The following is a 14341-nucleotide window of genomic DNA, read 5'->3' as shown; positions in this document are numbered from 1 at the left end:
GGTGTACAGGATCACATGATCAGTTAGAGGTTTGTGGGCACGTGCATTAAATGTCTACCTCTCTCATCATATATGTAGCTTCTTATCTGGTCCCACTTGCTGGTTAATGACTAAAGCTGTGCACGCACGCGCACACACGCGCACACACACACACACAACGTGTCATCCACTGCAGCCCTTCGCCTCTGAGAGGATGAAAAGTGTCCGGGCACGCGGTAAACAATCGCTGCCTACGTGTGTGACAGAGCGTGAGATCAGCAGGCTCGCGGGGTTCAGCTCCATTCAGAGCGGTTGCCGAGGAAGCCGTCGCTCGCTTTTCCTCAATGAGCGAGCGACACGCCTCTGGTCCGCTCCTAGCAGAGCCCCGCCCCCTCTCGCTTCCCATAGGAAACAGTGCAGTCCATTCATGGGCCCGGGCAGCCAATCAGCTGGAAGGGGAAGAGCGCGGGGGCGGGCCGTGACGAATAGGTCACCTGTATTACATCACTGAGCTGTGGAAGTAGAGAGAAGGGATCAGAATGAAGAGTGGAGCCCCTTCCTCCAACACCCCTCCCTTCTGTCCTGCTCCAATCGCTCTCTCTTTCTCTCTCTCTCTCTCTCTCTCTCTCTCTCTCTCTCTCTCTCTCTCTCTCCATCTATTTCTCTAGTATGAGTCAGAGACAGACTCATTCCCTTGATGCACTGCGGAAACGTAGCATGACGTCTCCACTGTGTGTGTGTGTGTGTGTGTGTGTGTGTGTGGTAGGGGTGAATGAACACCACAGCAGCCTATCTCAGGCATCCCTAACTTCCATTCATGCAGCTCATCTGCCATTCATGAATAAATATATGCAAACCCAAATAGATGAGAGATCTCTGCTGTACTGCATATCACCAAGACACGTGATGCAGAAACACCAGAATCACCATATATGGTCCACACACACACACACATATATATAATATATATAATATAATATATGCAAACCCAAATAGATGATTGATTTCTCCTGTACTCGGTACTCAGATAGCTATAGTCAGTGATTGACCATGGTGGGTATGTACACACGGTGGGGGTCAGCTTGTTTGGAGGTGTGGCGGGAGAGAGAAGCCCCCAAAGACGACTGCATTAGAGAGCAAGAGAGCGCACACAGGAGGAGCGAGGAGGGAAGTGTGAGCGGTGGCAGCAGCAGTCTGAGGATGAGTCACCACTCGCTCTGCCGTCACTCCCGCCAAACACACCCCCCCCCCCCCTCGCCTCGGTAACCATCCAGCCAGAGTCCTCCCACTGTTCAACTGACCTTATCAGTAAAGAGTCAGCTTCAACCCCCCCCTCCTCACACACACACACACACACACACACACAACCACTCAAGGACAGGTTGGAGGAAGAAGAGAGCTGTATGAGTCAGAGAAGGAAGTGACGTCTTAAGCCCCCCCCCCCCCCCCCCCCCAACACCTCACGCACACATATGTATCCCCACACACCTTCTCACACAAACACTGCACCAGTACCTTCCCTCCCGCCTCCCCCCGTATCACACCCATTCATTTGGAAGGATTGGGTCACCACAGGCTCCGAGCGCAGGATTGTAAAGGTGTCGGTGCCCGTGATTCTAGGGGGTGTTAAGAGGCGGAGGGGATGTGTGGCGTTATTAAATGCTAAACGCTTCCCCCAGGAAGTCACACCCGGAAGGAGACCGAGGGCTGGCGGATTCACACCTCAGACACAGCGTGGCGACTCGCAGCAGGGCAAGAGAAGGAACAGGAGGCAACCGGGGCCCGAGGCCCAGCCGGAAGGCACCGACCCACTCGCCAACAGAAACAGGAGCGGATTGGCCCAGCACAACCGCCTCTGCACACGTCTGTCCGCACGGGCTTCGCACTACTCAAAGCAGAGGCCTGAGGATGATGATATTCCTGATTACACATGAATACATGGTCCCTTCATCCCCGTGAAGAATCAAGTCAGACTAGTCCTATTGCTTCGGTAACAGGTAGACGGAGTCATGAGTTGAAAACAAGGTCTTGTAGATTTTATGATAAAAGAATGATAAAGAATGATAAAATGATTACAATGATAAAAAGGTAACTCTAGGTCACTGGGCAGCAAAAATCAGAAGATACCAACAGCAACAATACTGAGGTTGCTAAATATCATACACATTACCAAATATGTATCGCGGTTTCATATAAAATAACTGTATTGGGAGAAAAACTAAATATTTAAAACCCCACCCTAAAGCTCACTATACAACGCCTAATTTAAATTTGTCGTCAAAAATATGTTTCAATCAAGGCTTTTACGTTCACCTCACCGCCTGAAATACTATCCAAGCACAAACAGTTGGCCCAACTTCTCAAACTAAAGCTACTTCAGTGGCGCTCCGAGCTGCTCCCGAGGCCTGGGACAAACCACACACATTTTGACCAAATGTTGCAACACCAGAGACTTTAATAGCAACGTCGTATTTACAGGCGTACACAGGTGTATATCCATCGGCATTGGAAGGTCATCCGCAAAGCTGGTCAGGAAAAACACAACAGTACAAAAGGAGCCGGTTCCTGCTCCGTGGACGAGTCTCTCGGTGACGGGAGCAGACAAGTCACAGAGGGTGAGAACAAAACAAACAAACAAACAAACAAAACAACATCTTTTAAAAATATTTATAAATGTGCACAACTTCAGGAGATCCAGCAGGATGTGGTGGCGAATGGGTGCTGGACGGGGTGAGTTCCCCTTCATTAGAGGACCCGATTACCAGTGTTTCTTATAAGAAATGTGTAGAAGGTACTGCTGGGAGCAATGGTTTCTGCTACTGGGACATGCGGGGGGGGAGAGGAACAAGCAGGGAACCTGCACACCCGCATGTCAAACCAAACACCCCTCACACGGGACACCATGCACGGTCAATCATATATTTTTTTTTAAAAAGCAAAAAGGATATAAAGAAAATAATCCATCTCAGTTCAACAAAACACGCCTGTGACTCTGTTTTCTCCAAAGACGCTCCTCTCACTACAACTATGAAAATGTATTTACAGCTTACAGTATTAAGTTCTATTTTTATTTTACATGGGGTATCATGCCTGTAGATTACACACACATACAAAGCGTTCCATAACACGTACTCCATTCGTTTGATTGTTTATAGGGTTTTTTTGTGTTTAAAATAAATACAGTGACAATAAAAGCATACCACATCAAATGTAACAACTTAAAAAGCAACTTTAATTTCGTGTCATGTATGGGTGGGGAGACAAGAGAAGGTTGGGAGGGGGGGGGGGGGCAGTGAAGAAGAAAAGCGCTGCTTTAAATTCAATTCATCTAATGTCGCCATTCACAAAAAGGAAAGGATCCTGGTGAATGGTGACCAACAGCGACTGGCTGTTTCCATGTCAAACGTCATCAAGTTTAAAAAAAAAAAAAAAAAAAAAAAAAGGAAAAGAAAAAAAAGGAAACGGGAAAAAAATCCAAGACTGCCCCCTATTGAATAACAGGGGACAGTGCATGTCAATACTACAGAGATTGCATAAGGCATTCGTTTTACATGAAGGACTTGATTGCAAAAAGCACTTGACGTTAAACCACTAATGATTTTTGCACACAGAGTAATCAGCATCCACAAGTTTACATCTAGAAACATAGAAAGAGCGTCCTGCCGTCCGGCCGTAGCGTGGTGCCGTTTAACACCGAGGGATCGGGGGTAGAGGGTGGGGTGATGCCTTCCCTTCTATTACCCTGAAAGAAACATGGCCACACTTTCAGATGTGTGGATTATAGATGGAAGGGGTTCGTTTTCCTTTAAATATGCGTTCACTGCAGAGTCTGTGAGTTTGAGCTGGCCAGGAATTCAGTATCGGTTTCCAAACAAGCAGCTGAAGACGACAATAGTCATTCAGTATTCAGTACGACAGTAGCATTTTCCTACGTTGCCTCAACTCTTTTCTTTATTGGTGGAATAGCTTAACATCACTGCATTTCTAAGAAAGACATTTTTTTGCTGTTAATTTTTTTTTCTCTTTACAACTTGAAGCCTTTTGTTTGTAAACATAAGCCAGTAATCACTCAGGTATTAAACACTTGCAATCCGACACCGTTATACCTACAGTGGCTCCAGAACGAGAGCCTTTAATAGATGAAGAGAACTCTGGTCCGTGGGAGAGTGGAGAAGGAGTCGGCCATTTTGCGGATTTTGGCGTAGTTGATGAAACCCCTGAGGAACAGCAGGAAACCTGGAGCAAACGGAAACTCATTACGGCCCCCAGCGCCACACCCCAGTGAACAACCACAGCAGCCAACGCAGCTACTACAATACGCTCAGACACGTGTGACGATGGGAGACACGTGTGACGATGGGAGACACTAATACGCACAAGCAGAATATGGGGGACGGTGTGATGTGAACACCATTTTGGAATTCCCTCATGCTTTTTTTACTCTTCCCATTTCTAGTAAATCTCATTGGACTGAAGAAACTGAACAATAGGCCTAGATGTTACTCTACTTACCAAGAGCAAGGAACACCCACCACAGCCAGTACTGGCCATCAAAGTAACCGGGGAAGTACGTGGAGAACTGAAAATGCATGGAGAAGAAGAGATTTGTCATTCGCCAAAAACATCACTGCAGTTTAAGCACCTGTTTCTCATCTACTGAGGGAACTGCTGCTAACAGGAAGCTGCCCCGTGGAAAAACGAGACCGATAAACGCTCGCGTTTATCAACATGGCTGAACTGCATTGGAGATGCAGAATTCTGTTGAGGTGTCTTACCCTGACAATCAAAATCCACTTGATGAGCGACAGGCCGAAACCGGAGATGGCACCGTAGCGTCCAGCCGCCGAGGTGGTGAGACAGAACGACAAGAAGAAGCCGATCCAGTTGAAGAAGAAAGCCACTGGAGGTGGACACACACACACACACACACACACACACACACACACACACACACACACACACACACACTTACTACAACTCACACGCTATAGCTAGAAGACTGCAGCACACCAAGAAATTGCTGGCATATCTGTTGCAAGCTGAAACAACATTTGGATCCGACCTGGAAAAGGGTCTTGAAGTAAGGCTAGCGAGTCAGCCAGCTATATGGCATCTCAAAGCGAGACTACAAGACGCACCATGAAGTTAAAACCTTGGGTCCACAAGGTAATTTCAGGGTCTGCTAGAGGAAGCTCGTAGTAGCTAACAGGAGGTTAGAAGAACCGTGCGGTTCAGTCACAGGAACTTACTGAAGAACGTCAGCATGAAGATGCCGTCGTTGCCTATTCGTAGTTGGTCAGCATCCTCAAAGTCATCCCTGGCCACAAAGTCCTCATCCTGCAGGAGACGCAGAAAATTAGAGAGGCCCATATAAACCATAGCCAGCAGTTTACATCACACAGGAACTCTGTGGGATCTTTATATAACAGAAAGGTAGAAGAAAAGTTCACATCACAGCAAAAGAGGGGGCAGGTCTCACTCTGGGGCTTGGGCCTGCCTATCTTACACAAGAGAACCATGAAACAAAGACGGAAAAACTGCAACACTGAAGGCTCGTCTTGGAAGTCCTGGGCACTCTAATCATTGGCCAAACAAAAACTAGATGGAAAAAAAGATATGTATACAAATCAAATCAATTTCTTGGATATTTCTCAAGGATCTTTATCGTTATGAAAAGCAGATTTTCAGTAATCTTACACAGCCAGTATTCTGAAGACCAGAGAGCACCCTTACTCGGTCTATAAAAGCACATAATTGACTGATCCACAAAACACCACTAAACACTGTTACCGACATGATTATTATTACTAAATGCACATTGTGCTGTATACATATACACCAAATTACAGTTTGAAACTGGGAGACTTCCAGATATCTGCTCAACCAACACATACAGCAGAACCCATCACACCTCATCACCTAGCAACTAAAATCAAAGGCTCCATGAGTAACATGTTCATGGTCCGTCGTACATGGTGGTGGGTGGATGTCATATTTGTTTGATAAGTTTTGCAAATGAGCTATAACACACGTGAGGAGTGATTCAGTCCTATTTAAAAAACAAAAAGTGGAAAGGCACGCTATAAGCCTGCAAAGCTGCCTCGTTCCAAGACACTGGACACCTGAGGCCCCTCCAAGACGGCCGCTACCTGCGCGGTCCCACACTCTCCCACTCGTTACTGTACCTCCAGGGCATGAGATACATCATCGAAAGTATCCAGGCCTTCCCTGTGCTGTGTGCAGGCAGTGTGTGGCGGAGAAAACACAAGGCTGTGAGCAAACATGGGCATGAAGACCAAAGCAAAACAAACCCAATGGGTACAGTCGGGGGAGGGAGGGGGGTGGAGCCTAGTCAGTCTTTAACACTAACCCAACATTAGGGACGCTATGCTTACGTTATGGGTAGGGGAATCCCGCCAGCTATGCTAAATGCTAGGTAACGGTTCGAGTGGCCATTTTGTAGTACTTACTCGTGCTGGCACCAGGGGGACGGAGGCTTCCGCCTTGGTCCTCTCAGCCTCGTCGTACGACGGCAGCGATGTGGCTACATTGTAAGAAGGAGGCTTGGGGAAGGCACAGTCTTCTTTATAATCAAAGTAGGCTGGAACAAAAGGGGGGGGGGGGTCTGAATTACTGCCACATGTTTTTCATACAAGTCTTCTGAAAAATAGCCGTTGCAGTTAAAAACGTAGTAGCCATTTCTGTTTATTTTCTATGGAAAAGTACGTTTTTATGGTTAACGACATTTTGAAGAGTGTGCGCTGCTAGAAAAGCTTTATTACGTGCAGTTAACCAATACCTGCATTTTCGGCTGCGACGCTGCTGTAAGGGGGTGGAGTATCATTGGTCATCTGAGGTCCCTCATCTGGTTCCTCCTCATTGGGCAACTTGGGGAGAATAAACAAAACCAAACAAGCTCATTGGAGGAAAGCTAATCATAGTTTTTCTGGAAGCCTGAAAATCCAAACAGTAAAATATAATAGTTTATTATTGTTATGAAATGCTGTTTGCTCATTATTAAATAATGACCTTTCTAGGTGTAACCAAGTGCTTCTGTTATATGGAAGTGAGCCAAAGTTTACACACTCCCTTTGCATAAAGCCATATCAAGCCAATCCGTTTTGACCGTCGTGTGGTCAGTCGGCTGAGGCAACCATAAACTCGTAGAAACCAAAGCTTCCTTAACAAATGAAAAGTTTAAAGAAAGAAAAAAAAAAACACACCAAAGCACAACGTAACGTCCCAGTACAAAGCAAAAGGGTCACGGCACTCTGGCTCATGCGAGTCTCCCCTCACGTGTGAGCTACATGACGCACACTCTGAACACGTGTGCCCATGAACGTGAAGTTTAGCTGGCAACACAATTAGGTTTAGTAAGTAGTGATGCTGCTCTGTGGCCTTGGCATAATCAAGGAAGCCAATCACAATATCCTTCCACAAGGGGCAGCAAGCAGGAACAGATGGAGATGAATTTGTACACCTGACCTAAAGCTCCATTTCAACCCCTGGGAGGTCCTATAGTTCGGATTATGAGAACTATTGCCACTATATATGCAATATATTTAGAATAAAGTCCTGATTGCCCTATAGACAAAATATACTATACTATAGACAAAGCCAAACAAGTTCAGGACAATTAAAAATAAATGTGTGCACCACCACGCTGAAAGTCTTCTTAAAGTCCAAGACAAGAAGGAACGGCGTCATCACTGAACAAATCACAGTAATGCTGGACACATGCTGTCATGTGCTGTTGCTCATAAAACTGCACCATGACTCATCCATTTAGTCCTCAAAGGAAGCGTCACTGCTAATATTCTTTTTAACCATTGCTTAAACCAAAGACGCAAATGATCAATAACCACATCTTTTTAGATTTTAGAATAGGTGTCATCACACTTAGACATACTCAGTGAGTAACTGTATCTAAAAGTATACATTTTTTTTTTTTTTTTTTTACAAAAATACCAAAAATTCATAAAATTCAGATGAAATTCAATCGTTACTAATGTTATTTAATGACAGGCTTCATCTCTACGACAACAAAGTAGCAGCAACCGGACAGTTGTTAGCAAGCGCTAACACAACAAAACAACAAAATAATGGTGCCGATACATACAACTGACAACAGACAGACAGACGGTTAAGGACATCACCCAAAAATGAAAAAAAGGATTTCCAACGGCCATTTGCTAAGTAGAACTTAGTTCCCTACCTACCAAACCATTGAGACTGTGTCTGTTAACCGTGGCAGATATAGGAGTAACAGGGCGATATGTTTTAATAATCTAATTAAAATTAAATAATCAACATGAAGTGAGCAGCAATATTAAGCTAAGGCTAGGACTTCTAAACATTAGATCACTTGCATCAAAACCTGTGACAGTAAATGAAATAATCTCAGATAACAGACTAAATCAATCAATCAATCAATCAAAGTTTATTTATATAGCGCTTTTCACAACACATGTTGTCACAAAGCGCCTTACAGGATTTAAAAGGTTAACAATACTACGGGTCCAGAACCCTAATGAGCAAGCCAAGGGCGACAGTGGCGAGGAAAAACTCCCTAAGATAGTGGGGAATAGGAAGAAACCTCGGGAGAACCAAGACTCAAAAGGGAACCCATCCTCCATTGGGCGGCCCGTTAACACACAGATTACACAAAATACAGACAAATACACAAGTCACACACAAATCACACAATCAGACTAAGTAAAGGTAAAAATGAAAGTTCTGGGTTATGATATTGTCACTGTAAATGTCTGTTGATGAACGCCAGGCTTTCATTCCGTGTCGGAGCAGCGATGCTGGTATTGTAGGCTCCGACTGCAATGTTACTCTCCAGGTGAACCTCGGAGAAAAGATACGAGATGTAGTAAATATGTAACAGATTAATCAAAGGCCAAACTAAACAGATGAGTCTTTAATCGAGTTTTAAACATTGAGACTGTGTCTGAGTCCCGAATAGAGGCAGGAAGATTATTCCACAATTGTGGAGCTTTAAAAGAAAAGGCTCTTCCACCTGCTGTGATCTTTTTGATCCTAGGAACAGTTAATAACCCTGCGTCCTGAGAGCGAAGTGAACGCGCTGGGTTATATTGTTCAATAAGTTCACTAAGATAGTCTGGAGCTAAGCCATGCAGCGTTTTATATGTTAATAAAAGTATTTTATAGTCAATACGGAATCTAATTGGCAGCCAGTGTAATGACGATAGTACGGGACTAATGTGATCAAACTTTTTAGTTTTTGTTAAAACTCGTGCTGCTGCGTTCTGAACCAGCTGGAGTTTGTTTATCGATTTACCAGAACATCCAGCTAGGAGACTGTTGCAATAATCTAAACGAGAGGATATGAATGCATGGATTGATATGAATGCACTCTGCTTAACAGAGACATGGGCTAGAGTAAACGAATGTGCAAGTTTTAATGAAGCAGCTCCTCCTGGATACAGTTATGTTCATCACAAGACATTTACATTGACAATATCAACACCCAGAACTTTCATTCTAGTTACATTATACTTAGCCTGATTGTGTGATTTGTGACTTGTGTATTCATCTGTATAATTTGTTTTTGTGTAATTTGTGTGTTAACGGGCCGCCCAATGGAGGATGGGTGCCCTTTTGAGTCTTGGTCCTCCCGAGGTTTCTTCCTATTCCCCACCATCTAGGGAGTTTTTCCTCGCCACTGTCGCCTTTGGCTTGACCATTTGGGATTTGGACCCATAGTATTGTTAACCTTGTAAATCCTGTAAAGCGCTTTGTGACAACATGTGTTGTGAAAAGCGCTATACAAATATATTTGATTTGATCTCTACTAATGTAAAAGCTTGGTTACATTGATCACTGTAAGGAAGTTGCAAAGTAGTCATAATTAGATCTGCAAAGCTTAAAATTAAAATGAGAATTTTAAAATGGGTCATCAGTCACAGAACCATTAATATATATAGGGTAGATGTTGGAGAATATTGTTTTTGCCTCCATCTGTAACTGGATAAAAAAAAAAAAAAAAGAATAATTCTGTTCACCCCCCCCCCCCCCCCCCCCCCAGCCACTTATGTCTGGACCCGACAAAAGCACCTTCAGCTTTGGACCTATATAACCCATCTAACTCATAGTATACTGAATCTGTTCGTTCAGTAAGACTGCTGAATGGATTTAAAGAAAGGGAGATTATTTCTGATATAATCTGTTATAATCTCCACAATTTCTCAATCTCATGACCATGTGTTGCTCAAAGAACATTACCACCTTCAGATCTCAAGAGGTTCCATAACTGCCATCTGTGTTTTAATCTCCAACAGATATTTGGTGCTTCAAATTATTTTTGTCTTCCAGTAGTTTTAAGTACGGCTCAAAATATGAGCTTAATATCAATAATAGCTTTATGATCATTTAGAGGAGTAGTAAAGAATATTATGACATTTCTCCAGACTGTGAGAAACCAGCCAAAGATCTATGCAAGTCTGGAGCTATCTGGTAATGTGGTGAATCTCTCCCCAAATAAATTACATTGCTTCATGAATGCTTTAAGGTTTTTATTTTGTGAGGAGGTCTAGGTAGCCATCCGTCAATAACAATTAAAGCAATATTAAAATTGCCACCTTCTAACAGAAATGGCTGAGATAATGTAACCATGTTAAAATTCTGTTGACAAACGTTCAATCAACCTTTGAACTGTACCCACATAAACTGAGAAAAAGGTTGCTAAAACTTATAACAAAAAAAACAAAGGCCCTATGAGGAATATTTTCCTAAACATGAGCTGTAAACCTGGGGCATAGATCTCTAAATGACTGGACATGCGTTTTAATTGAGTCTTAATCAGTAATGTCCACAAGACAACATATTAAAACAAACGCATGGTGGTTCAAACCTCTTTCATTCATTGCAGTAAATAAGAAAGACATGTGTGACGGTGTACTGCAACCTTTTTCTGACAATATGTCTATTTCAATTTATGCAAGGGGGATTTCTACTAGTGATATACCCATAGCCTCTCCCCTTTACACTGGATTAAACCATTTCACTAAGTAGGAATAATACTTGAATGACTTGAAATATGTGGTGCCATTCATGTTCAATTTAGAGATATTAACCATTATTGATACTAGGTCACATATCATAGATGCATAGATGTCTCACCATCATTCCTATAAGGAAATGGGCCAATTATCATACCCTCATCCTTAGCCCATAAAATACAAACGTCTTCTCCAGCTACTACAGGTTTACTACTGTCCTGCTGATGCGTCAGGCCAGCGGACATCACCTAAAGGCCTAAAGGATCACAGAAGGCCTGCAGGACATCCCAGATGTTTTTCTTCAGTGCAATCCCTGAAGATCACATTGAATCATGTGCAAACCGTGGTTCTTTGCCCCGTTGCGAGTTCCATAGCTCAATGTCCTCCATTGTGGAATGTGACTCTTGGATAAAGTCAATAACAGTCTAAAGCTGTTTGATATAAAAAATAAAGCTGTCCTTTAACAGAATCTCACAAACCTCTTGCATTAACTGAAATGAATGAAAGATATAATCAGAATAACAAAAAAATGAAGGAATGAAGAATGCTCAAAAAGCACTGAGTGCAAGCTAACAGCAAGTTTAAACAGCAGCATTTGATGTGAGCAGATTAAACTGAACATGCACAGTTCAGTAGAGGACATGAGCCAAATAACCCTGAGGTGGACAGACACCTGAGAGATTTATACCACCACAAAAGAACAAGAATTTCTCCTTTTCCCCCTGATTGAAGGCTCTGACTTCAACAACGACAAAAAAATGCATTCTCCCCTTCCTCTCGAGCTCTCTTCAACGATGGCCACAACGTCATTCTTCTCTCACCCTAAGACGAGTCCTCTGTGAAGGACAGCTCATTGGGTTTGAGGTAAGCATGGTTCTTGGCCTGCCTCCACGCTGCACTCATCATCTGAAACGTGAACTGAAGTCTGACCTGCCGGGCACAGGTATCAGATGCACGTTTCCTTCCGACGCATGAACATCAATTGTTTGGGAGAGCTGAGCAGATTCCTCAGGTTAGACCGTCTGACAAACCTCAACAGTCTGCAGGTCTTTCAAAAACACCGTGACATTTTAAAATCCACAGGAGGAGGAGGAGGATTTGAGGCCATCCATTCACCGCAGTAACATCTTGACCTAGTTCCCGTTTTGTGGTGACCAAGAGTCCATCTCCATGATTTCACACCAAATTTTAGCACTCAGTGCTTTCTGCGTTTCCGCTCACCAACTTCTCAAAACTGTCCAGTGTTTCATTAATGAGCTGAGTAACAACAACATCAGAATCTGTGGCCAACTTTGCTGACTGGTGTGTTTTCTAATTGGAAGCAGGAGGTTTATTTGGAGTGACTGAAGATTCTCAGCTTTAATGTCCGCAACATAGACACATGCACTAGAATGAGGAAGAGTTTAGATTCCTTTTCCCTTCAGACTGAAGAGCAGTACTGCTTACTGTGTGTAAATGCAGAAACATGAAGCTAGCTGCAAAGAAAGGGTTTAGTTTCAACAAAGTTGGTGCACAGCTCAGGGTACAACGTACGTGCAGGCAGCCATCTTGGGCTCACTCCACGCTTCTTCCACAGTGTATGTGTGTCTCTGTCTCACTCCCATACTCAACCAGGACCATCACAGTATATAAGAGGGTTTCCCCCAAAAACATCAATGCACACAAGCTCAAGCTATTTGTAGGAGTGGAGGAAAAAAATGCATGTCTCAATCCTTCAACACTTAGTCCCACAACAGAGACAAAATTAAAATTCTTTTCTGCCATGTCAATGAGTGCCTAGGCTGTAATATATGTAATAAAATAGCCTCAAAATATACAAGGTATCGCCAGAGTAGCATATTGAGTTAAACATGCTCTTAACCTTGACTATAACGGTAACGTTAAATACAAGAATCATTGAAGAAACAGTTGTTTTAAAAGGACCATTTTCAACCCTGAACCCGAATGCTTCACAGGAATTCTTAAACTAGGTCATGCAATTGACAATCAATAACAAAAAAAAATTGATTAAATGTGCACCGTTTTCGTCCCGTTTTATTATTTTTTTATCTCAAGCAACTCTAACAAATCCTTTGCAATTCAAATTATGAAAACATTTAGAACATTTCTGCAGGTTAGCTGTGTGGCTCCCTAAGCTAGCTAGCTAGCATCCTCCTCATTTGACTACGCCAGTAGTTCCCAGGAAATGAGCTTGTTGTCGTTAGCTAACCAGCTAGCCAGAATTGATTTAAAGATGTTCCTAACCAAGGTTACTTCGCCAGATATCTGAATTGTGGATAACATGGCTGGTAGAGTACAAACAGAACACGATTATGTAGTTAACACCTAAGGTCACCAGTGTATTGAGCTAGCTAGCTAACGCTACGTGAACGGGGCTCTATGCTGTCTACGAGCACACAGGAGGCTGGCTACCACAAACAGGAAACAAGAAACAAACACAGCTGCCTGAACAACTTCCGAATTAAACCATACACACAACACGAACAAAAACGTATAAAAATTAAGATTTACTGTATTTAATTATAGCAGACAATGACAACGACTGTTAAATACTCAAACGGGCAAATGAAGACAATGCAAAACATTAAGGCCTAGAATCCGACACAGACTCATCATCGGTGTTTCCTGGAAACATTCGCCGCCACTGACAAGCAGGTAGGCGGATCTGTTTTCACCAGCTTAACTTGAGGTAATCTAGAAACTAACGTCTTTACTCACCTGATGATATCTACCGCTTGGTTCCGCCATCCCCACACAGCTTGAGAGGCTTCCCGGGATAACAGAATTACTTGGGAATACAAAGAATCCCCTCAACAAAATGTCTGTATGGAATTATATAAGTTTGTGTCTTGCCCACGTCCAACACTGGCTAGGTCTCTTCTCACTTCCTGTGATGTCGGTTGAACACTAGCGCCCCCACATGAACGTTAACGGAATCGCGTCTCGTCGAGTAGGCCAAAGTTACACATACATTTACCATCATTCTACAACTGACAGGTGTCACAAGATATGCACTGATGTATTTCCCTCAGTTAATAACCTGAAGGAAGGGGGGAAGCAATAATCTCTTTCAAGTGAGTGTAAAAAAAGACAAATACATGCAAATATGTGAAGCTGACAGGGTGGAAATAAGATGTTTGTTCTGTACCGAGGTGAATGATTTTATGAAATGACACAATTAAAGATATCATACGCTATTAGAAAAGTAAAGGTTCAAACACTTTTTTTTTATAGATTAGCTGACAAAATATGACAAAAGACTTGGGAATAATCTTGCAGCATTTATTGCTTTTCAGTTAAGAGATAAAAAATATTAATGATGGCTATGCAAAAAA

The 14341-nt window shown here is 43.1% G+C and overlaps 1 protein-coding gene across 3 annotated transcripts; it reads right to left on the bottom strand.

The window, feature by feature from the left end:
- Positions 1–2414: 2414 nt before the first annotated feature.
- Positions 2415–13894, bottom strand: ndfip1l (Nedd4 family interacting protein 1, like). 3 transcript variants are annotated; one of them, XM_076979687.1, is made up of 8 exons: positions 13725–13894; positions 6779–6866; positions 6450–6580; positions 5229–5316; positions 4755–4879; positions 4492–4558; positions 4090–4215; positions 2415–3858 (listed from the first exon to the last, which is right to left on the bottom strand). In XM_076979687.1, the coding sequence occupies exons 1-7, from the start codon at positions 13752–13754 to the stop codon at positions 4112–4114; spliced, it is 633 nt and encodes a 210-aa protein (XP_076835802.1). In that variant the 5' UTR covers positions 13755–13894; the 3' UTR covers positions 2415–3858; positions 4090–4111. The 3 variants fall into 3 exon arrangements, with proteins under 3 accessions (XP_076835802.1, XP_076835800.1, XP_076835801.1); XM_076979685.1 differs by having other exon boundaries at positions 2415–3721; positions 13725–13893; XM_076979686.1 differs by having other exon boundaries at positions 2415–4215.
- Between the last annotated feature and the right edge of the window lie 447 nt (positions 13895–14341).

Source organism: Brachyhypopomus gauderio, chromosome 18, assembly GCF_052324685.1.
Source record: "Brachyhypopomus gauderio isolate BG-103 chromosome 18, BGAUD_0.2, whole genome shotgun sequence".
Classification (NCBI taxonomy): Eukaryota; Metazoa; Chordata; class Actinopteri; order Gymnotiformes; family Hypopomidae; genus Brachyhypopomus; species Brachyhypopomus gauderio.
The sequence above is the reverse complement of the archived record's forward strand: the minus strand, read 5'-3'. Positions and strand labels throughout refer to the sequence as shown.

What these genes read in the sequence shown, in the direction of transcription:
- ndfip1l (XM_076979686.1), bottom strand. Translation starts at nt 13,754, where the DNA reads ATGGCGGAACCAAGCGGTAGATATCATCAG. An exon ending in CAAGCGGTAGATATCATCAG is followed by an intron (nt 6,867 to 13,724) that starts GTGAGTAAAGAC and finishes ATTCTCCCCAAG; the next exon opens with TTGCCCAATGAGGAGGAACC. An exon ending in GTGGGTGTTCCTTGCTCTTG is followed by an intron (nt 4,216 to 4,491) that starts GTAAGTAGAGTA and finishes CGTTTGCTCCAG; the next exon opens with GTTTCCTGCTGTTCCTCAGG.